At 36.4% G+C, this 23,801-nt stretch overlaps 1 protein-coding gene across 1 annotated transcript in view; it reads left to right on the forward strand.

The window, feature by feature from the left end:
- Window positions 1-29: 29 nt before the first annotated feature.
- Bcap29 (B-cell receptor-associated protein 29) overlaps window positions 30-23,801 on the forward strand; it is a 54,322-nt gene continuing 30,550 nt past the window's right edge. The window contains exons 1-5 of the mRNA XM_005377284.2: window positions 30-213; window positions 2,966-3,066; window positions 12,345-12,498; window positions 13,805-13,940; window positions 18,246-18,354. Coding sequence (XP_005377341.1) covers window positions 122-213; window positions 2,966-3,066; window positions 12,345-12,498; window positions 13,805-13,940; window positions 18,246-18,354 — 592 coding nt within the window. The 5' untranslated portion in view covers window positions 30-121. The remainder of the gene's footprint in view (window positions 214-2,965; window positions 3,067-12,344; window positions 12,499-13,804; window positions 13,941-18,245; window positions 18,355-23,801) is intronic.

Here is a 23,801-nt window from a genome sequence, read left to right on the forward strand (position 1 = left end):
CAAATCCCGCGCGCCGGCCCGGAACGCCCACCCGGACGCCGCGCCCGGGCCGCTGACCTCGTTTCCTTCCAAGGAGCGAAGTAAAATAAGTGTTTCTCTGTTTAGGTGCGAGGACCCAAAAATGACAATCCAGTGGGTGGCAGTTGCAAGCTTTCTGTATGCCGAAATAGGACTCATTTTACTCTTCTGTGTACCTTTCATTTCTCCTCAGAGGTAGGAAACCCTCCTGTCGTTAGCAGTAAATACTTGCTGAGCTCCTGCAGCCTGCGGAGTGTGCTACGGAAGACGTTAAGATAAAAAGTTCTGAGCGCTCACGGTGTAAAAGGTGCTCTTTGAAAACACCGCTTTGTATAATTATGTTTACAAAAGAAATAGTTCTTTTCACGTCTCAAAGGAGAGGAGCCCAACCCTTTTAGTTCCGTTGATTACAGATACACTAAAAACGGTACTTACACTTTTGACACCTGTCCTGTCCAGTCATCAGATTTTACTTTTCTTTTATAGCCCTGAATTGAAACAGTGAGGTAAATAAATATAAGTGGATAAATTGTCTGCACTACAGCATCGGTACAAAAACGTTAAATTGGGACAGTGAAATGACAATAAGAAACTGAAACCAAAAAATGATTCTTAGTTTAGCCTTAGGTAAGCCAGAAATAGTTTCATGAATGGCGATTTCACCTCATTTTATTTCACTCAAAATTAATGAATGCATATGAAAAGACCTGAACGTGGAAAGTATCAAATTAGGCCTTTCAAGTAGTACTACTAGGTATTTTAACCTAACCATTGACTCACTTTATCCTTGTTAACAGTCTAATCTCCTTACTGTTTTAATTTTAGACCCAGGAGTTTGATAGTGTGGATGATGAAACAGGTTTGTAATAAAAATGTTGTAAGAAATTTGTTTATGCTCACGGTATAAAAAAGTATTTCATAAGCGAGATCCTGGCGATAACCCACTTTATTTCAACTGTGCCTTATTCCAGTCCTGGGACTAGAAAAAAAAGGAAAGTTTTGCCTTGGCTCAGAATCCGGGTAGCTTTTTACAACTCTTGCTCCCCTACCTGGGTTTCACCTCACTTCTGTTCCTGTCTGTTGTCTAGTTATACATACCTGGGCTTTTTTCTTCCTTACTAAAGAAAAACAATGAGATCATACTGTAGCAGGGAAGATTTTTAATTATTCCATCTAACCTCCTCCTTCTGTAGATCACATACTGAGATTCAGAAGAGGGCAGATGACCTGGCTGAGGTCCCCTCACTGATCTGTGACAGACAGTTCCCCGAAAAGTATGGCTTTTGGTGCTTTCTGCTCCTCACACTGACTGTCCTGTCAGGCCTTCTGTAGCGCCTGTTTTCCTTGCTCATTGTATTTATAACAGAAGAACCCCATATACTGAAGAGGAAAATCTTGTTTCTAAACATCTAATTTCTAAAGATGGCTTAAGGACTTGAAAGCAACTTTTTTTTTTTGTATTGGGAATCAAACTCATGACCTTGCCAAGCAGGCACTGCTCCGCTGAGCTATATCCTCGGCCCTTGAAAGCAACTTTTGTCAGTTGATCCTTCTCTCCATCAAAATGATTCATAGGGGCTGGGGATTTAGCTCAGCGGCAAAAGCGCCTGCCTGGCATGCGCAAGGTCATGAGTTCGGTTCCCGGTACCGGAGAAAAAAAACCAAAAAACCAAAAAACCCGGAAAAAACCAAAATGATTCATAAATATAGATCAGCCTATTTCTTCCTGCCCAATACAGTTTTTTACCTATTTGATCAAGTGCCTTTTGGGTACATTTATATGTGCATATGATGTAAATTCTCTCATGTACAAATAAAAGTAAGTATGGTATATGTATAGTATATCCTTGCAGTGTGTGTATTAACATCTTTACCTTTTTTATTTATGTGACCATAGTCTTCAAAGAAAAGGCTTTAGGTTTCCTTTAGTCTCTGGTCTTTTGTCACATAACCCAGTGTTACGGAAATCACTGCCTGGGTTTATATCCCAACGCTTGCTAATGCTCTTCAATGCCTCTTGACTCTTTATGTTGCCATCTCACTTCCTCTGTGATCTGGGTAGAAGGTAAATGACCTGAGTATATACATATATGAAAATTACATGGGTATATGCAAATGTAAAAATTAAACACGGTATATATGTAACTTTTTTTCACCTTTGTGAGTGTGTGTGTCGTAATAATTTTTTTTTTACAGCCTTCATGGTTAAAGTAGAGAAGTTCTTTTTATTCGTTTACCTGGAGATATTAAAAATGTGCTACAGGGGCTGGGGATTTAGCTGAGCAGCACAGTGCCTGCCTGGCAAGTGCAAGTTTGTGAGTTCAATTCCCAGTACCAGAAAAAAAACAAAAAACAAAACAAAAAAATGTACTACATAAAAATAAACGTGCAGAGAGTTACATAAGCTATCTACACCTGAAATTTGCTAATTGTTAGACCAATAGACTGTAGTTTCTAACTACAAGAATTGTTTTTTTAAGATTGGGTTTTGGTTTTGGGGAAAGGGTTTTTTTTTTTTTTTTTTATCGGTTTGTTTGTTTTTGAAGCAGGGTTTCGGGCAACCCTATCAAGCAACCCTTTGAACTCACTATGTAGTGCAGGCTAGCATCAAACTCATGGCAATCCTCCTGCTTCAGTCACCCAAATACTGGGGCTACAGGCATGCATCACCATACCCAGCACCATTTTTTAAGGTTTTGCTTATGTACGTTTAAAAGTTATTTTCACCTTAGAATGTTTAAGCCACCAGACAAAAGGTAATCAGTGTAAAGTTATTAAAATTAAAAGGGTTGTATAATTCATTAGATATTCTATGTCACCTAAGAGGATTAATACATATTAAAATTAAATTTCTCCAATTCTTTTTACTTGCCATGCTTTTACTAAAATATTACTTAAGTATTTCAAAATCTACTTTGTTTTTATACCTAATATAATTGCTTTACAGATGGCAGAAGATTTTGTCATTTAAGGTCTGGGGTAAAATTGCAACATTTTGGAACAAGGCTTTCCTAACAATTATAATCCTGTTGATTGTTCTATTTCTAGGTAAGTAATAAATTCCCTCCTTTGAATATGCATAACTGTAGTTCTTTTTGAATGAATTCCTTGGTTTTCAATTAATAGATATTACTGTTGACATATAGTTGACTTTACACTGTATACTGATAGTAGACAAGAGGGTGACATCTCTATACACAATTGGTACTCTTCTGTATGCTCAAGCAAAAATTTCAGGAGAGTGCAATCGTTCTTAACATCTTTTAGATTGGTTTAGATTATTTTAAGATAATTGCATCAATGCATAATCAGCTCTTCAGAGTTACCTGTTGTTACTTCTCATGATTACTAGTTATACAGTTCATTGTTACGTGGTATTCTAGAGTCTTACCTGTTAGGAAATAAATGAATAGAATCTTTTATATGCTAAAAGAGAATCTTAGATGCGAGGTGTGAATCTTGATTGGTTCCTGGTATCTTAATGTGTATATGTAGATATTCCAAAAACCAAAAAAATCATAATTCCAAAACACTTCTGGTCCCATACATTTTGGATGAGGGATAAGTTTTCATCCTGTTTCAAATCTTCATCTCATCTCATTATTTTAGAGCTATAAAGTTTCTGGGCAGAACAGAAATCTATGAGTCTTAATAATCACCATGGTTTTTTAGAAGTAATATTGATTTCAAAGAGAGTGACTTCTCTAAGATCATCCAAATACTTCTTGAAGCATCACTTCTTGACAGTTTGGTGCTTTTTCTTTTTTTTTTTCTTCCTGTTTTTTTGAGACAGAATCTCACTGTGCAGTTCAGACTGGCCTTAAATTCATGTGTCACTCAGACTGGCCTCGAACTTACTGTTCTCGTGCCTCAGCCTCCCAAGTGCTGGGATTAAAGGCATTTGTCACCACACCTACCTCAGCAATTTGCCTTTTGATAAACTTTACAGAAGATGCTGTCCTTCGGAATTCCCTCATAGTTGTGTTGTAGCTTAAGTTTTCCTGGGACCAACCTGGGACTATAACCACCATGTCTGACATTGTGTTGTGAGAAAATCTATTTCATGTTCCACACTACCAGCCTTTGAAATAGAATTAAGTCTCTTTATAAAACTGAACATCTGTTGGGAAGAGGGTATAAAATAGTAAAACACAATAAGGTAATTGTATCAAGTTGTGGATGGGTTTATGCCTCATTTCATAATGTCAGTATTCATAGCCTGTTAATATTAATGCAGTGAACCTCTAGCTATATAATGAAACATGGTGAACTAGTAAAAAGATGAAGAAAACCAGTCCCTACGCTACTCCACTGTCTAGATTACTTTTGGAATGGCATTTTATCTCTGAGTTATTCATCTGTGACATAAAGAGATAATCTCAGCATCTCTAACTAGCTCTAGGAAAATATTGTGAAATTCAAACTCTTAAAATTATCCTCAGAATTTCTACTGAAGGCTACCACTTTTCCTGTGTGAGAGAGAAGAGCTGTGTGTATGTGTACCAGAAGCCAAAGTGCACTCACATGAACAAGGAGAAATTATAATAAAATATAGTTTCAGAGCAGCACAAGGAAGGAAGAAAGGAAGCCAGCCGTATTCCAGAGAGGGACGGTTCTAGGAACTGAAGTGTCCTGCATGTCTTCTGTGTCTTCTTCATTCTTATCTCTATGGACTCTTAATTTTCCATCTTCAAGACAGAAAATAAGCATACACAGCAGCCAGGCATTGTCACTTCAACATATACAGTACAAGGATTAATTAGCTATCTCTGAATCCCAATTTTAAGTTCCAAGCAAAAAATTGAAATAGTTGAGACCAGGTAACCACTCTTCATCTGGAAAGCTATGGCCGGAGTGTCACAAAGCAGAATCGTGACAGCTTGCTGGTCCCTCTATCTGTAGGTAGAATGGGTAATTCCGCTCCATTAACATCATGGGTAAGGGCTGGGGATTTAGCTCAGTGGCACAGCGCCTGCCTGGCAAGCACAAGGTCATGAGTTCGATTCCTGGTACTGGAAAAAAAAAAAAAACATCATGGGTAGTTAAGGCAGGTAGATAAGACTTACTTCTAAATTTCAGGGTCTTTATCTCAAAATGGATTTATACACCTGCTTTCGTAGGGTGTTTTAAGGTTTTAATACAGTAACACATGTGGAGTGTATAATGCAGAGTCCTAGTCCACTAAGACAAAATGATATAAATAATGCATAACTAATAGATTATACCAGCTTAATTTATATTTTTCTGTGGAATATATCTCATTTTTCTTGTTGATTCTTTCTCTAATAAAGTAACTGTTATAAAGTGTGTATGTTCCTGGAGTCAGTACTACTGAAGCGTATATAAGTCAAGTAGGAAACACAATATGTGCGAAATGTGATAAAAAAATACAGTGAATGTTCAAAAACATTTTAAAATCTATTACAGTAAAAGATATTAATCTCCCTCAGAATACTGCCCTCACTTCAAACACATTTATCTCATCATTCTTGCCACTTTCTGAAACAGTTCTCGAAGTCCCCTTTCATGAGTTTTGGAAGTTCCCCTTCATGAGTGTCCTTAGTTGTGCTGTTGTGGCTGCCTCAGTGTCCTGAATTAATTCAGAATGACCCTTTATGGTCATTTTGACCTTAGAGAAGAGCCTGAAGTCACACAGTGCCAGATCTGATTTAAAAGGTAAATGAAAACATACCATAATGTTTTTATGAGCCTCCCTTTCCATTGGATGACATTCAGCAGCATCGTTATATTTTTTATGTCTCACAGAGAGACTTCCCGAAAGAAGCCTTCCAGAACTGCTTCAGAAAGGGATAAGGATGGGATATGTGGTTCAATGCAATGGGAAGTATTTCAGGACAGTTAATGGCACAGTTTTTTTTACTGTGAGATTTTTTTAGATTTATACATTTACCAGATACTTTGATCACCCTTTGTAGGTAAAACATTAGATGTTTAGAATTAGCAGAGGTAATGGGCCAGGGATATAGCTCAGTGGCACAAGCGCCTTCCTGCCAAGCGCAAGGTCCGGAGTTCAATCCTCGGTACCAAAAAAAAAAAGAATTAGCAGAGGTACATTCCAGGAATTAGGAGGTTTCTATAAATGCGACCCTAAAATAAAGACTATCTTTACATGATTTATAAGAAATTGATTACATGTCATACTCTTCCCTTATCATTGACTCCATTCCATTTTTCAGACATAATGTCCTTGATACTATATACAGTTTGATCCATTCTGCAGATGGGTTTATATGACCATTTATTCTCAAACTTTATTAATATTGGCTAGCATTTTTGTTTGATTGCTTTGTATGGTCAACATGCTCTTACTATATTATTAAAGTAATTTGAGGAATTATAAAGAGAAAACTGTCAATTAGGTAGAGGAAACCAGCACTTTGAGAAGCTGAGGCAGGAAGATCACAAGTTTGAGCCCAACTTGGGTAACTTAGCAAGACCCTATCTCAAAAGAAATAAAAAAGGGCTCAGGGTGTTTCCCAGTACAGAAGCACCAGATTCAATCACCCCTATCACAGGAAGAGAAAAAAAAGAGGAAGCCAGATATAGTGGCACAGGCCTGTAACCCCAGCTACTCAGGAAGCAAAGGCAGGAAGATCACAAGATTGAAGCCAGCCTAGCAATTTTATAAGATCCTGTCTCAAAATTGTAAAAAGGGCTTGGGGATGTAGCTCAGTGGTAGAATATTTGCCTGTCATTCCCCTGTACCATTTAAACACACACACACACACACACACACACACACACACACACACACACACATTCTTAAAGAACCTCAAAGAGACTATTTTATATAACTGTGCAGATTAATTTGTGAAACCTGGAGTAATAATGCAAAAAATATAATTTGCCAAGTGAATCCCAATAGATACATAAAACTTATACAGACTAGTTTTCATAAAAGAAATAATGTTATAATAAAGGGCCACTACTTCAGAAAAACATAAAACTAGATTCTTTTGCAAGCAGTTTCACCACCACTTTGAAAAAACAGATACCAGTATTGCTTGAACTGGCCCAGAAGTTAGAAAAAGAAAACTGAAAGCAAATTTTAGGAAGCTAGGAAAAAAGCTCTAGAATTGAAAGTAAACCACAGCAAACAAACCAAATAGTATATCAGAGTGGTAATATATGATAGAGAATTCTTTCAAGAAGCTCATGTTTTAAAATCAAAAAGGATTGTAATAAAATATGAAACTTCAGTTAGTAGTTTTATTGTTGGAAATTTTTAACTATTTTGTGTATATTACAGCATAAAGCAAAAAAGTTTTTTTTATTTTAAAAATAAAAGGAGGAAAATATTAACAGACAGTTGACATTTTACAAAATGGCAAAGGAACAGTACAGACAGTACAGAGTTACAAACAGAGTGGTAGGGAATTAACAATGCTTGTTGTATTACATATTGATATCTTCAAAGTGGTTTCTCATGAATACAGATATAGACATACAAAGCTGATCAACCAAGGACTCATTGACAGTTTCTTTCAGCAAAGAAAGAACAAATAAGTTTTAATAGTATTAGAAGCTAAGATCTTCAGTAACAGAAACAACATACAAATATAAAACCAAAAAATTAAGTATTTTATAATTTTGGAATGTACTATTTGGGTTTTAGTTTGGAGTGATAATAATGTGGAACTAGATGGATGTAGGTTACTCGATAATGTGCTATGTTAAATGTCACTTATATTTAAACTGGTGATGTAATTTTATATGAATTTCACCTCAATTAGTTAAAACTCTGGGAAACTGAGAATGCAAGTTTCAGCCCAGCCTGGGCAACTGAGTGACTCAGCAAGCATCCTTCACAAAATAAAAAAGGGGGGGGATGTAGTTCAGTGGAAAGGCCCTGGGTTCAATCTTCAGTACTGCAAAAATAGAGAATAAATACAATGAAATTACTTTTTAGAAAGGTAGAGTAGTTCTGGTATTAGTAATGACAAAGAAATTTTGTATTAGGTTACCCTACCCATGATTTAAACCCTGCATAAAATATGACAAAAATATTTGATGGCTGGTAATGCAATCAAAAGCAAGCAGAAGGAGGTGGTCAGTCAGTCCTCAAAGAGGAAATCACACTGGGTGTGATCACTTTTATATAGCTTCTTTTCCAACCACTTATCAGTCTTTGTGGCATGGGCAGCTGCAACTCAAAAGCAGTTGGCTGCTCTGAAGGTATCAGAAGGGCCAAACATTAAGGGAAATTTCCAAGACAAGGGAGAACCCCACACTGCCCCCGCCAAGTCCTTGGTTGACTCTTGAACTATGGATATGTGGGGAAGATTCCAAGGAGCTCATGGGGACATTAACGTGGGAAGCAGCAAGAAACGACCAGAAATTTTGCCTGCTGCCCACTAAGTAGAGACAATTTGAAGTCTGAGTCTTACATTAGACGGGCTTGGTAAAGACTTTGAAACTTTTCTACTAAAACTATAGAAAGGCTGTTTCTTAGGAACAGAGCCTGTGTCCCAGGAATTAGAGATTTACTAAAGTAAAAATTAAGCCAGTAAGACTTACCCTTTAAAAACTTAGCCAGTTACAGTAGCCCACCCCTATAATCCCAACTCTGTATGAGGCTGAAGCAGGAGGACCACAAGTTTGAGCCTAGCCTGGGCAACTTAGTGGCTTAAAAAGACTTTGTGTCAAAGTTTTAAAAAAATTTTCAAAGGGCTGGGCACATCACCCAGTGTTCTAACAAGTCTCAGTGAATACAAAGGATTGAAGTCATACTGGTGATAAAAAACAGAAATCAGCAACAAATACCAAGAAAATTAACTACATGTTTGGAAATTAGTCAAGGATCCTTGTCAGTAACCCTTGGGTCAAAGAAAATTAGAAAATATTTTAAGTGAATAATGAAAATATATCAAAATTTGCGGTATGTCTCAAAAGTACTGCTTAGAGGAAAATTTAGAGCTTTTAATGTGTATTAGGGAAAAAAATTTAAATGACTAATCTTAGTTGGTACATTAAGAATATTCACTCATTTTTTTTTTAAATTAGCAAATTAGGATTAGAAGGAAAATTCCTTATTGTGATGAATATGACCTACCAAAAGAACCTTAAGCTAGCATCATACTTTTTTAAATACTGAAAACTTGCCCCGGTCTGGGGATATAGCTCCGTGGTATAAGCGCCTGCCTGGCAAGCACAAGGTCGTGAGTTCGATCACCAGTACCACAAAAAAAAAAAAAAAGAAAAAAAGAAAAAACTTGCCCCATAAGACTGAGAACAAGGCAAAGATATTCATTTTTCCTGTTTTTATTCATTTAAGTAGTAAATGTCCTAATCAAGATGTTAAAATAGAAAAAAAAAGTTTATAAAGGAAAAAGTAAAACAGTACTTATTTATAGATGATATGAGTTTGGTTGGGGAGAGTTAGTTTGTTCTGTGGTACTGGGGCTAAACCTAGGACCTTTTATTAAGCTGCATCCCCAGCCTTTGTTTTGTTTTTTATTTTGAAACAATACTCACTGAGTCATCCAGGCTGGGCTCAAACCTGTGATCTTGCTGCCTCAGTTCTAGGATTGTAGGCATGTGCTACCACGCCTGGCTGATGTGATTGTTTTATTTTTTTATTTTATTTTATTTTGTTTATTTATTTATTTATTTGTTTATTTTTTGTGGTATCAGGGATGGAACTCACAACCTTGCACTTGCCAGGCATACGCTTACTCCACTGAGCTATATCCCCAGCCCCAAGATGTGATTGTTTTAATAGAAACTCCTTAAATATCTATAAGGAAGGTACTATGTAAAAGAAATTAATGTAGTGGGATCACAAAGTATAAGGTCAATCTACAAAAATTAATTGTGTCCATACTATAAATAGTAAACAACTAGAAAATGAAATTTTTAGAAATTCCTTTTATAAGTTTACCAAGAAGCCTAAAATAGTCTTTATAAATGATATATGAGAACTCTCTACTAAAAACTATAAAAGCATTGCTGGTAGAAATTAAAGAAGATCAAAATAAATGGAGATGTTTTCATCAGTTGAAAGGCTCAATATTAACAAGTTCATTCTTCCAAAATCAAACAGTGTATTCTACAGAGTCCCAGTCAGAATCCCAGTAGGCATTTTTGTGAACATTTACCAATTGGTTCTAAAATTCATACAGACAGCCAGAAAACTCTTTAACAGCTGAATAAAAGAAATCTTTTCAGGTACAAAATTGGAGTGATTACAAAAAATAAATAAATAAATAAAACAAGCAGACTTTGAGTAAAGCTAATTATACTGTCTACAGTATGGATTGGTGTTATCCAGTCACATAAAGACCTTAACAGGACAGACTTACTTCCCTAAGCAAGAAGGAATTGTGCCAGCAAACTGTAGCTCTTCCCTGGGTCTCCAGCCTGCAGGTCTATCCTGTAGATTATGGATTTCCTAGCCTGCATGTAAGGTAATTCTTAAAATCAATCAACCAATCAATCTGCTTTCCCCACGCCTTCTTCTTTCCTCTCCCTCTCTTCACACCCTCTATCGGTTTTGTTTGCCTGGAGAACCCCAATTAATATATGCTTTTAAAACTAAGTAATCAAGTTTACCGTAAAGTATAAAGGATTCCTGCCAAAAGTATTAAATCTGATCCAGTCAGATCTTTATAGCTAAGCATTGTACATCAAAAGACTACAGAGGGGTTAACTATGTGTGATAAATGTTCATTCTCAACTTGAAAAAAATTTGAGGAACAAATAAAAAGGTAAATAACTTTCTGAATGAAGGATCTGAATACACATTTTTCAACAGGTAATATACAGATGGTCAGTAAGCACTTGAAAAGATGCACAGCATCATTAGCCATCAGAAAATCACTTCACACACCCCCTCCACCACTAGGGTATGTGTAATTAGAAAGACAGGTAATAACAAATATTGCTGAGGATGTGGACAAACTGGAACCATCCTACAGTGGTTGTGGGAACGTAAAATGGTATGGCTGCTTCGGAAAAAAAGTTCCTCAGAAAGTTAAACACAGAGTACCCATGTGGCCCAGCAGTTCTACTCCTAGGTATATACCACAAGGAGTGAATACATGCCCACACAAAATGAGTACATGGAGATTCCCAGCAGCATTTCCATAATAGTCAAAAAGTGGAAACAACACAAATGTCCATCAGCTGATGCATGGATATAAACGAAAAGTGTTGTATCTCTACAATGAATATTATTTACCTATAAAAAATAATGAAGTACTGATACATACTGTAACAGGTGAACCTAGAAAGCACGCTAATGAAAGAAACAGACTAGCATACCAGTTTGTTTATATGCGTAGTACAGAATAAGCAAAACCATACAGACAGTGGTTGTCAGGAGCTGGAGTAAGGGAAGCATGGATACAGCGTTTCTTTTTGGGGTGATGAAAATGTTATGAAATTAGATGGTGATGGTCACAAAACTTTGTGAATGTACTAAAAAGGTCATTTTTATGGTATGTACATCATATCCCAGTAAAGCTGCTATAAGAAATAAAGTCAAATAGCCAAAATGGCTTCAGTTCTCTAACAGGAATTCTTTTCCTTATGTGGCAAAAATGCTTTCCCAAGAATGCTGATTGTCACGTGAAAGGAATATAGTAGTAGAACTTGGTTTTTACCTCTGCTATCAGATCTAAGGCAGCTCTCCAAGACATGTAAGAATCCAGTGACTAACAATGCACTAAATATAGACCCGAATAAGCTCTATTTCCTACTAGAAAGCAGCAGTTCCCCTAGATCTTAAATGTACCACAACTGGGAACATCAAAAGACCAGCTATCTGAACATGTCCAGTAGCTGGTGCCACCAGCTGCCAGTTGGGGAAGCATGTGCCACCATAGGTCAAATCCCATTTTAATAAATTTATACCAGTGGAAATTTCAGTGTAACCAAGTATTTCTAAAATATCAGTTATTTAAAGTAACACACATAATAGAATGCTAGTACTGTAAGAGAAGTAGTGTCATCTCTTGGGATCGGTATAATGGGATATTATACCTGTTAACTGTTGATAGGTTAAATTTTAGTCATTAGGGATAAAGATAAAATAGTTTGCAAAATAGCAAAAGACAACAGTAGAGTGACGGTAAGTCTCTATGAGTAATTTAAAATAAAATGCCGTGGTAATTTGTAATCTCCCACTAATATCCATTTGCAAAGTACCTACTTAGAGCCTGATACTTCTCCAGTACTGAAAGAAAGAAGTCCCTACCCAAAGTCCGTCATTGAAAATTTGATAATTTATTCTAAAATTGCCTCTCTTTTATAATAATTTTATATTCTTAAAAAGCAAATTTTTATATTTTCTGCTTCTGTAATAGATGCTATCAGAGAAGTGAGGAAATACTCCTATGCTCATTCCCTGGAGAAGATCACAACCACCAAAACTACTAGTGCCTATGAACATACGCAGATGAAACTTTTCAGATCGCAAAGAAATCTTTACATTTCAGGATTTTCATTATTTTTTTGGCTGTGAGTAAAAGCACACTTTTAATTTTAAAACATTATTTAGATTTCTCTTTCTCATTTTTTCCCCTACCTTTACACAGTCATTTTACTGTACTAATATCTCCAGGAAAGACCTCAGATGATATACTGGCATAAATAATACTGACACCTTACAGGTCTCCTAGTTCCGTAGGTCCTTGAATGACCTGGCCCCTGCCTCTCTGGAGCCTTCTCTCGCACTGTTCTCTGATGAGCCTAACACATCCCCCTCACTCCCCTTCACTATATATTCATTCCTACGTGCAATAAATATTGATGGAGCGTCACGGTGTGCCCACCTCTTTCCCACTTCAGGGGCTTCATACAGGCTGTTTTTTCTGACAGAACTCTTCCTTCCCTCTTCATGTGGCTAACTCCTGTTCTTCCTCAGCCTTATTCTCAGGGAAGCCTTCTGTGGCTGTCATTCCTCCCAAAGTAGGTGGATCTTCCACTCTAAAATGTGTGTATACTTAACTTTTAAATATCATTACAGTTGTAATGAAGTACTGTTTTAAAGCCATGCCTCTAACTAGAATTTAAACCTCATAAGGACATTTTCTGCACTGAGTTCATTTTCTGCGATATCCCCAACACCTGATATAGTGTTTAACACTTAGCAGTTCCTCAGGAAGTACCTGATAAGTAAATAATTGAAGAGATTAATTATAATTCCTAACAATGGAAGTTACACATAAATGGGTGAATAGGCAGTTTTTAAGCTTGGCCAACCTTATACAATGCTCTTTAGTAAATTTTGACCTTGGCCAAAAGAATTTTTTTTTTCTTTCTGGCCTTGCCACACTGTCTGAGATTCTCCTGTTTCTGTTACCAGCTAGGGGCCTCTATAAGTAAGATATTAAATACCACTTTATGTACATGGCCCTTGATTCAATGCCCCCAGAACCACTAAAAATAAAAAAGTGCTACTGGATTTGTATATTCCCTTGTATATTCCAGTCCTCACTTTTTATTTTCCCCTGGTACCGGGAATCGAACTCATGACCTTGAGCTTGCCAGGCAGGGGCTGTGCTGCTGAGCTAAATCCCCAGCCCAGTCCTCACTTTCTAACAAAGACTCCAGAGAAATGAGATACAGGCTTTAGCTGAGACTTGAATTTGTGTTGTTTTGTTTGTTTTTTTTTTGAATCTGTTCTGTTTTGACTATCATCTCCAGTACCACACCTCTGTGCCTAACTGCAAGTCACTGGATCGTGGCTGTTAGTTTTAAACTCACAGCCCCTGGTGGCTGGCTAGTCTGATTATGAGCTATTCTGATTTTTTTTTCTCCTTAGGGTATTGAGACGTCTGGTAACACTTATTACTCAACTGGCAAAAGAACTATCAAACAAAGGAGTACTTAAAACTCAAGCAGAAAATACTAATAAAGCTGCCAAGAGATTCATGGAAGAGAACGAAAAACTAAAACGGGTATTTCATTTTCTTTGTAACAATTTGTATGAATATTGTTGATATTCTGAAGAAGTGATATATTAATTTTCAGCAAAAAGAGGAGTGTTTTCATAACACTTTCTTAAACAAAGTGTTCTTAAGCCAGGCATTGTAGTGCACACCTGTAAAACCAGCACTCAGGAGGCTGAGACAAGAGGATTGCTGTAAGCTCCAGGCCAGCCTAGCTTCATAGTGAGTTGAAGACCAGTCTGAATTACAATAATGAGACCCTGTCTCCAAAAAAAAAGAATGGAGGGGGGAGGGAGGAAGGGAGGGACAGACGGACGGACGGAAGGAAGAAAGGAAGGAGAAGGAAGGAAGGAAGAAGGAAGGAATGAAGGAGAAGGAAGGAAGGAAGAATTCCTAAAATGATCAAATATGATTGTTTTTCTCCAGTGAAATGCAAATAGCATTATACATTACACTGTTGTGTAAGAAGTACTTTTTCAGTCTACCATAGAGAATTAAAATCTTTTAAGTCCAAAAGCCTAGCTTCTTATACCAAAGAGCTATAAGCACTACCTTTCATCAATCCTGAATGGGTTAGCTATTATGGGGCGCAACATAAAGCTTTCTAAAATTTATTCTTTTGTGTGTGTGTGTGTGTTTTTGTTTTGTTTTGTTTTTGTTTTTTTTCTGGTACCAGGAATTGAACTCACAACCTTGCGCTTGCCAGGCAGGCGCTTTTGCCACTGAGCTAAATCCCCAGCCCCTAAAATTTATTAAATGAGGCAAAACCAGTTGCAAGAGGAATGATGCTACACTATCATGATCACCTATTTACACCACATATTTTACTTTTCAGTTTTTGCCTCATTTAATCTATAACAAAAAGTTAAAGACCTCTTTTCATAGAAACAGAACTCAAAAATGTTTCTTTGACCACTACCAGCATCTTTTAAGGAAACTTTTAAAGTATAAGAACCGGTTTAGGGCTGGGGGTTTAACTCAGTGGCACAGTGCCTGCCTCGCAAGCGCAAGGTCGTGAGTTTGATTCCCGGTACTGGAAGAAAACCCCCTCCCCCCCAAAAAAAAGAACCAGTTTATATTTTACTTTGTTTTATTCTGTTTTGAAAAGGCATTGATGTATTGATGGCTTATAAATTTCCTTTTATAAATACAATTCCTAGAAATCAAGCTGTTATATTTTCTGTATTCAAAAGCAATGTCATTTTTTGCTTTTTTTTAATGTTTCAGTAGCATAATAACTTCATTTTATACCTTGAATTTACTTCAATAAATAATAGGTAAAGCTATTACCTTAAGATAGGTTTAATATCATTTTACAAAGTAAAAATAAAACCATAGTCCTAGATGCTTTACCATATGACGACTAAACTCAAAGACACACAGCCTTGTGTTTATAGAACTACTAATGATTTAAAATTAGGAACATCATTTTAGAGTATCAAAAAGCAACTACTATTAGAACACTACTTTTTTCCCTGTAGTTGTTTTCCTATTTTTCTGTGCTAAGAAAAGGGAAAATATTTTTATAAAGTTTTGATACTACCTTTTTTGCCATATGCACCATAATTAATGCACTTTAACTGATCTTGTTCTTGAAAAAAATTACCATCCTCAGAACATTTTTGGAACTGTTATCAAAAGCCAGTTACAGAGGCTGGGGATTTAGCTCAGCAGCACAGCGCCTGCCTGGTGAGCGTGAGGTCATGAGTTCGATTCCCGGTACCAGAAAACAAAACAAAACAAAAAAAGCCAGTTATCCTTGCAAGGATATTTATTTCATGGTCACTGGTTCCTTGACCTCCTGTGATCTTTTTCTCCATTTTTTTTTCCCTTTCCTTTGGTCCCATGCTGTCATGGTTCCCTGCTTGTTATATAGCTGTGATCCACTCAATGGTCCTAAATCATTAGAGGAAGTTCAGGTAGGCTGGGCTAGAGCCAGTACACATTCAGAAGGAAGTCTGTGAACTGAACACACTCAGTGCTCACAGTGAAGTAATTGACCAACAAAGTGACAGTAAGGACATAGGTTAGAATGTTACAGATGATTTCAGTATCTAAATACTTCTTGTGGGTTTTAAAATATTAGCTATGGAAGATAAAATTGTTAAAATACCTCTTCATTCTCTATCAGAGGTGTATTACCTAGGGGAAGAGCATTAGCCTGAAAACCAAGAGATTTGGTCATTAGCAGTGCAACCTGGGGCAAGTTACCTCCGTATATTCTGGACTTCAGGGTTCCTTAGCTATAAATAATACTCATCTATGCCAAGCGTCACCTCAAATGCCTCACAGTTAAAGTATTGACTTTTAATTCTCACAATGGTCCCACGAGGTTTGTACTTTATATCTGTATTTTATAGATGAGGAAATAGAGGTACAGGAGGGTTATGTAACTTGCACAAAATCATACAATCAAAAAGTGACAGAAAATTGAACCCAGCCAGCCTGACTCTAGAATCCACACTTGTAATCGCATCATTTTGTAACTTCAGCTCCTGTGCTAGCCAATAAAATGACTTGCTTGTGCCTAAGACCCCTTTCTGTTTTGATACTCGGTTAAATAGATGTAGTAATTATGAAAGACTAATCATAGTTAACTGCTTTAAAATGACAGGATGAAGCTTTACTTCTCGCTGACTCAGGCCCAGCCATTCAACAAGGTGGGATAGAGTAGGTGGAACAGTGACCACCTGTGTTGTAGCTGGTAGCTATTGAATTTCAGACTCTGGGACTCTAGACCCTTCTCCAGCATGAAATTACACATAATAAATCTGGACAATTTTACAGGTGCAGTAGTGAAAGCTCATTTACTAGACTGACACAAAGCCAAGTCTTCTAAGTCAGCTGCATAATAATTCAACCAGTCACTGTAAAATTCCTTCAGCTCAGTGGTTCTCTTCCAATTTGGGTAATCACCAGAGATTATGTGAACTGAATTCAGTGAAATAATAGTGAGAATTATTTTGAACTTGAAGTAAGCAACAAATTAAAAGAGATTGGGGATTTTTTTTTCCTTGTCCTGCACTTTGAAAAAAATTTTGTTTCAAAAGATATGAAGTTCCTTCAGTTTAGAATATATTTCAATCTCCTAGTTATAATCCTAATTAAGATTATATGATATATTCATTAGAGCTTTAATTCCTGTTCTGAGCAGCCTAATTTGTTGTAGCATGATAGTACTGTGTTTGGTCTTGTGCTATTTTATGTTGGTCTTAGCCTTTCTACTAGATTGAAGTTACTTGACAGTGGAAGCCATGTTTCTTTTACATTTTCTTTTTTTTTTGTTTTTTTTTCTGGTACCGGGAACCGAACTCACAACCTTGCACTTGCCAGGCAGGCGCTGTGCCACTGAGCTAAATCCCCAGGCCCTCTTTTACGTTTTCATCTTTTATAATACCTTACATTGTGAAATATTTACATTAGGCCTTGCTCCATAAAACTCCTGTTTTGTTGACTGTACTACTTATATTAGAAAATGAATCACTGTACAGTAGAAATTATACTCTTGATGCTGTTTAAAGTTCTCCTGATGTGCTCTTTTACTTGACTGTGGAAGCTTTCAGTATCAAGTTGCTGCCCTCTTACTTAGTCAACTGGCCCGTACCAGTGGATAGATGTATTATTTTTGAATATTAATTTACCTTTCTCCATGGTGCTTTTATATCAACCATTTCATTATTCAGATCTTATTTTTTCTTTTCTGGCAAAGAAAAGTGAGAAATATTTTTAATGCCAGAATAGATTTTAAAATGTAAAGAGCATTATAAAGGATTAAGTGAATAAAAGTAATTTGGAGACTGTTGAATGGAAATTAGAATTTTCCAACCGTAGAGATGGCCCTGTCATTTCCACTTACTGACAGCATTAAATCTAAATGTAGAATTTGTCTATATAAAAATAGTCTAAGTAGCTCATGCCAGAATATGAAGACCTTCTAATTAATATCAACATCAGAACTTCTTTCCTTTTTTTCTAGAAATGTTTCTCTTTCCTTAGTTATACACTTAATTGAGGAAGAGTCACATTATTTACCTAAATGATTTTGAAAACATAATTATAATTGTAGCCTAACCAGAAATTGTTATTTTCATTTCAGAGATTTTATCATAAAAAGAAAAATTTTGTGTGTGTGTTTGCCAAATATCAACTCTCTTTTAGCAAAAGTACCTTGTAGAAAATTATAAAGTGCTGAAAAGGACAAAGAATTAAATAAAGACCAATAAATTTAGACAGGTTACTTAACCACCTTCTGTAAGAGTATCTGCCCATTGCAATTTAAGCTTGCTTCTTCTCTGACTCTCTCTCTTGCGGTAGATCCTGAAAAGCCCTGGCCCAGATGAGGAACACGTTTTGGAAGCAGAAAATAAAAAACTAGTAGAAGACCAGGAAAAACTGAAAACCGAATTAAAGACGACTTCAGCTGGTAACTTTGTGTGCATGTGAGAAAGTAAAAAGACTAACGTGTTTTATGCTGTTACATTTCACTGTTTTCCCTAAAACAAAACTAATGTCTAAATGTCCTTCTGGCCAAAATATCAAAGATGACCTATTTATAAATTCCTGCTCAAATACTAAGATAAAACATTGTTTCAGCCAAGAGAAACATGTTCTGTTATACAGAAAAACACGTAGGTGTTTCAGTTCTGTGTTGTAAATACAAATGTTCCTGCCTTAACGAAAGGTCTATGTTCTTGGAGAGTTGCTTATAAACATATTTTTGTACAGTGAGTCACATTTTTCCATCCTCATATTTTTTTGGTAGAAACAATTGCAAGAGAACAAGAAAATACATTGCTTTAGTTACAAGAAGATATACTGCTTATCTCAAGTTCTAGTATTTCCTTCCCACTCGATAAAAAAAAAATGTTGCTTGAAAGAAATGGATAGATAGACAGTAAGCATCAACCTGGATGTGAGGCCTTATCCCAAAAGGCATTGCTATGCAGTCTTAAAGCAAAACATCTGAATTTCATTTCTATGAAGCAGGCTATTTCTTCTACATTAAAAAAAAATACATATTTCTGGTACTACTTTGTTCTTGCTAGTCAAAGAGCAAAGTATTATTGCCTACAGCTGCGTAGTACTGAAAAGTAGATAACCCAAATCCAGTATCATTCCAGAAAACTGAGTATGTGTGGTTTGAACGCGGTAACATTTCTGCATGTAGGAACAGGTACTCGTTCATAAAGGCCAGACGCTGGGGAAACTATTAGCTGTCCAGTTAAAGTGAGGATTAGTGCATAGACTTGCTCTAGTTTCAAGTCTGTTCTGCTTTAAATTGAAGATAAAGAGGAGAGTATTTAGTGATTGAATCAGGGACCTTTATACCATTTGTAAGTTCAGGTTTCTTTTAAGATTTCAGTAAGGTTTCCTTTCAGTAGGTCTCCTCACAGAAGTTCTCTATAATATATGAGCTTGCTGTTACTGGATAGCTGTTGACATTGTCGTAGGTACCATTTATTTCTGCAAGGTATGTTTGAATTTGAAATTGAAAATCCAAAGATAAAAGGTAGTTCTATAAATGAAACAAAACTCCACAGGAGAATATTTTGTGTGATACAAAATTCTTTAGTTGCATTCTTATTTTAAGAAGAAGAAGATAGTTTAGAAGTAGTAAGTTAAGAAATAAATTACTGGTCTGGCAAAGGTGGGATATTATGTGGTTGGCATATACTATAGCCTGAAATTCAAGAATGTGTTGTACTTAATACTCTTAAATTTTAACTTCCAAATGATTTGGACATGATTAAGAAATTTTAACTTTTATATGAAAATAAATTTAGTAGTCATCTACCCTCAGCTCATGCCTGTAACCGTTGCACTTGGGAGGCTGATACAGGAGGATTGCAAATTCATACCCAGCCTGGGCAGCATAGCGAGACCCTGTCTCAAAATAAAAATAAAAAAAACTTTGAAAAGGACTCTGGATGTAGCTCATTGCAAAGGGCTTGGGTTCAGTCCTCAGTACCACCCAAAAAAAAAAAAAAGGAAAAGGAAGAAGAAGGGAGGAATGGAGGAAGAAAGGAAAGAGGGAAAAGGAAAGAAAAATTGTTTCAAAATATTATTTATTTCACATCTGCTAAAGATGTTTTCCTATGTTGTAAGCAGGTGGCACAAAAATAAAAGACAAGAGGTTTATGCCATGCTACACCTCTCTTAACATTGGCTAATGTAGTTTCTTTGCCTTCCAAACTTTCCAACTGTGAGGTATTTTGAGCTTCAACTTCTTTAGTCTGAAATGAAATTAAACCCTGTCTTACATGAGAATTTTTTTAAAAGATAGTTGGATATTTGGGAAAAATGAACTCTTGATGACATGGGCATTATGTTTATAACCTGATAACAAGACATACCAGCTTATCTGTACAGTGTAGACTGTGCAGTGACTTCCAGAGTAAATCGGTGCTGAGGTAAAAGCAGCTTTTACCTGTTTGAGTATGTCCTGTTTGGTTCCTGTGAGATGTGTAATATTTTATGAACACCTTTCATTTAGTTTTTTTTTAGACAACATTCTTAATGACCTTGAGAAGCTCAAAAGTTCCATCTCCAAAGAAAACATTACTTTGGCTCTGTTCTCTTGACTAATACAGTTAAATTCAAGAAGGCAAGAACAAAGAAACTATATCAATTACTGGTATAGGATTTGGATGACTCAGCAGTACAGGGCCTTAACACACAGTAGCACTTTTTTAAAAGCACTCATTGTAATAATTGAGGGTTTTAGGGTGACAGTGCCTAAAGATTTTTAGAAATAGCTTTTGAGTTTGGAAATTGAGTAAAAAGCAATGTGGGTTTTGTTTTTTTTTATTTTTTATTTTTTGGTTTTTTTGGTTTTTCTCCGGTACTGGGAACCGAACTCACGACCTTGCGCTTGCCAGGCAGGCGCTTTTGCCGCTGAGCTAAATCCCCAGCCCCCGTGGGGTTTTTTTTTAATAGTGTCAAATAGGATATTTTCCATATGACTTTTCTTCTTAACCTTGGTGTTTGTTACATTCAAAAGCAACATTTCCTCCCAAATATATTAGTGGAAATAATGAAGTGTAAATACAAAGATTTATTTAATCTACTCAGCCCCAAATTGGGAAAGTAGCATTCTGGAAGCAGCTATGAAGAACACTCCATTGATAATGACAAAGTCACCGTCAGTTTTAAATCACCAGTTCTGGTTTTGACCAGTTAGTAAACTGTTCCCAGGCTTCACTGTAGTCCTTCAGTTATGCACTGTCACCCTTCACTATGGTACTGCCAGCCGAGAGAGCCTCAAGAGAGCTTCGGTATCCCAAAGCACCTAATTTACAATCAGGACTATTTGGGTATAAAGGACCTCATCTGTCGTTTAAATGATCCATTTAACATTAACTCTGATATCCCAGTGTGTGGAGTAATTGGGAAAGGGTACTGCCATGAAAAATAAGAATCTAACCTTTAAGGAATTTACAGAGCTCACATGCTTTCATAATGGAAATAGACCTGTATGTTGTGGAAAATCTGCTGTCCAAGGAGATTCTCTTCAAAGGGCTCTTTTGGAATGACTGCTGGTCCTGGTTCGTATAAATAAATACTTTCCTGACATTTTTTTTCTTTAACTAGAAGAAACATGCACCATTCTGCTTGTGCATCTAGGCAGTGGTAAAAGTAGATATGACTTACTGTGGTTGAACTGTGTTTAGAAATACTGGCTTTTCGTTCCATTAGGAACAGAAATCTGGGGCTGGGGATTTAGCTCAGTGGCACAGCGCCTGCTTGGCAAGCGCAAGGTCATGAGTTCGATTCCTGGTACCGGAAAAAAAAACAAAAAAATAATTTAAAAAAAAAGGAACAGAAATCTGTAATATGCCATATCAAAAAGGGATGTCAGTCTTAGAGTAAAGGCTGTATAGTAGTTTATGTCTCTTAAGCAAAGTGTATACAAATAGAAGTATTAGTAGCAAATAATAAGGACCTTAGATTTGGACCAGGAAACAGAACATTCTAGTCCTTTATTTAAAATACTATTAAGCGAGGCGTGGTGGTGCATGCCTGTAATCCCAGTCCTGGAGAGGCTGAAGCAAGAGGATAGACATGAGTTTGAGGCCAGCCTCAGCTACATAGTGAGTTCAAGATTAGCCTGAAATGCATAGCAAGACCCTGTCTCAAAAACATACATACATACATACACACATAAAATGAAATGAAATACTGTTAATTCAACTATCTTCCTAGATAAGCACTTTGTATCACCTGGATTTCCTTGAAAATAAATAAAATTTCCTTTTACATGCCACTTTTGCTAACATTTGAATATGTTTGAGTATTTAAAAATAATATAATTTATTATTGCCAGTAATACATTATACTAACATAGGGACCACACAGTAAAATAGCTGAAGAGCTTTTGAAGAGAAATTGAAAATCTAAGCAAGGTGGAAAGTTACAAGCTGTTCTTTATAGTGAAACCCCTAAATTTGTACCTCTTGAGTCTTAAGAATGACATAGGCTTTGTATACAAATTTAAAACTATAGAGTATCCAGTGCTTTAGAAATGACCCATATGTCCATCTAAAAGCAAGTTCTCAAATCTAACCTAAGGATATTGTGCAGTTGTACATTCTTGTGGACATGAACTCATTTATCTTTAACCTGCATTTATATCAATAAGCCACCTTTTTATTTTGCTTTATTACGTTTTAATGAATTTTTATAATTTGAATAAGAAAAAATACATGCTTTTTCTCTCTAAGTTTTACTGCTTTGACATCTCCTCTCCTCTTATTAACTGAAAAAAGGAGTGGTATATGACTTAGGGTGTAGCTCAGTGGCAAAGCACTTGCCTAGCCTACATGAGGCAGGCCCTGAGTTGGTTCCATCCCCAGTACCACAAAAAATAATAATAAAAAAGATAGAATGCTTCATTTGATAGATGTAGCAACATGGAGTCATAGTGTATTCATTTTAATGAGAATAAAATGTATTACCAACCCTTTTTAAGTTTATTAGTATTTGTTAGTTCATTTCTCCATTATCTTCACAGGTAGTTGATGTTATTGGAAAGCTTTGGTAAGATGTTACTGGTCTTGCTTTCTATGGGCCTAGTTGCCTGAGATGAATATGTAATGATAGTGTTTGACCCTGTTTGGTTCCTTGTTACATTCCTACTTAATTGTGATATTTTCCATTTCTGTGACCTTCTTGTTGTAGGCAACTGAGTGAAATAGAAATAATATAGGCAGTCAGATAGGGCTGGGTCCTCAAATGAGCCTGTGCGGAAGATGGGATGCAACTATGGAGGAAGTATCCCCAGTGGATATTAGGGGCCAGACTGCAAGACAAAAGATGAAAGGAATACACCCACATACTTCCCCTAGGGATAAACATTAGTGATTGATATTCTAAAAAGGTACCGTCACCTTAAAAAAAGCCAGGAAGAGTCACTGAGCCGAAGCCCTACAGGAAAAGCCCCTGTTCTGTATTCTTGCCCACTTGCCAAGTGACTCACTTCCCCATTTGATCCCGATTTAATCAATCTTATTGAACAGTTATACTTGTAATCTTATTGGTTGACCATAGTTTTGTCCCACCTCACGCTCATCTTATGATTTCCCATGTTTCCTACCTTGGTCATGAATTTGCTCTATAAAATTCCCTAGAAAGACAGGGACCTTGGCAACCTACTTGGGACCCCTTCTGTCTCTCTTGGACAAAAGCTTTCTTTCCCCCCAAAAGTATATTCTGCTCTTAACCTCTTTTGTTCCTAAAATTTATTCTAATTTATTCTTCGATTTTAGAGAGCATGAACTCGTACCAGATATCTAGCAGGTTGGGAGTTTCTCTCACATATATCATTCTTACCCATTTCAAATACCATTTAAGTGTCTTGTAATGACCAAAACT

This window comes from Chinchilla lanigera, unplaced genomic scaffold (assembly GCF_000276665.1).
Source record: "Chinchilla lanigera isolate Chin_1 unplaced genomic scaffold, ChiLan1.0 scaffold00009, whole genome shotgun sequence".
NCBI lineage: Eukaryota > Metazoa > Chordata > Mammalia > Rodentia > Chinchillidae > Chinchilla > Chinchilla lanigera.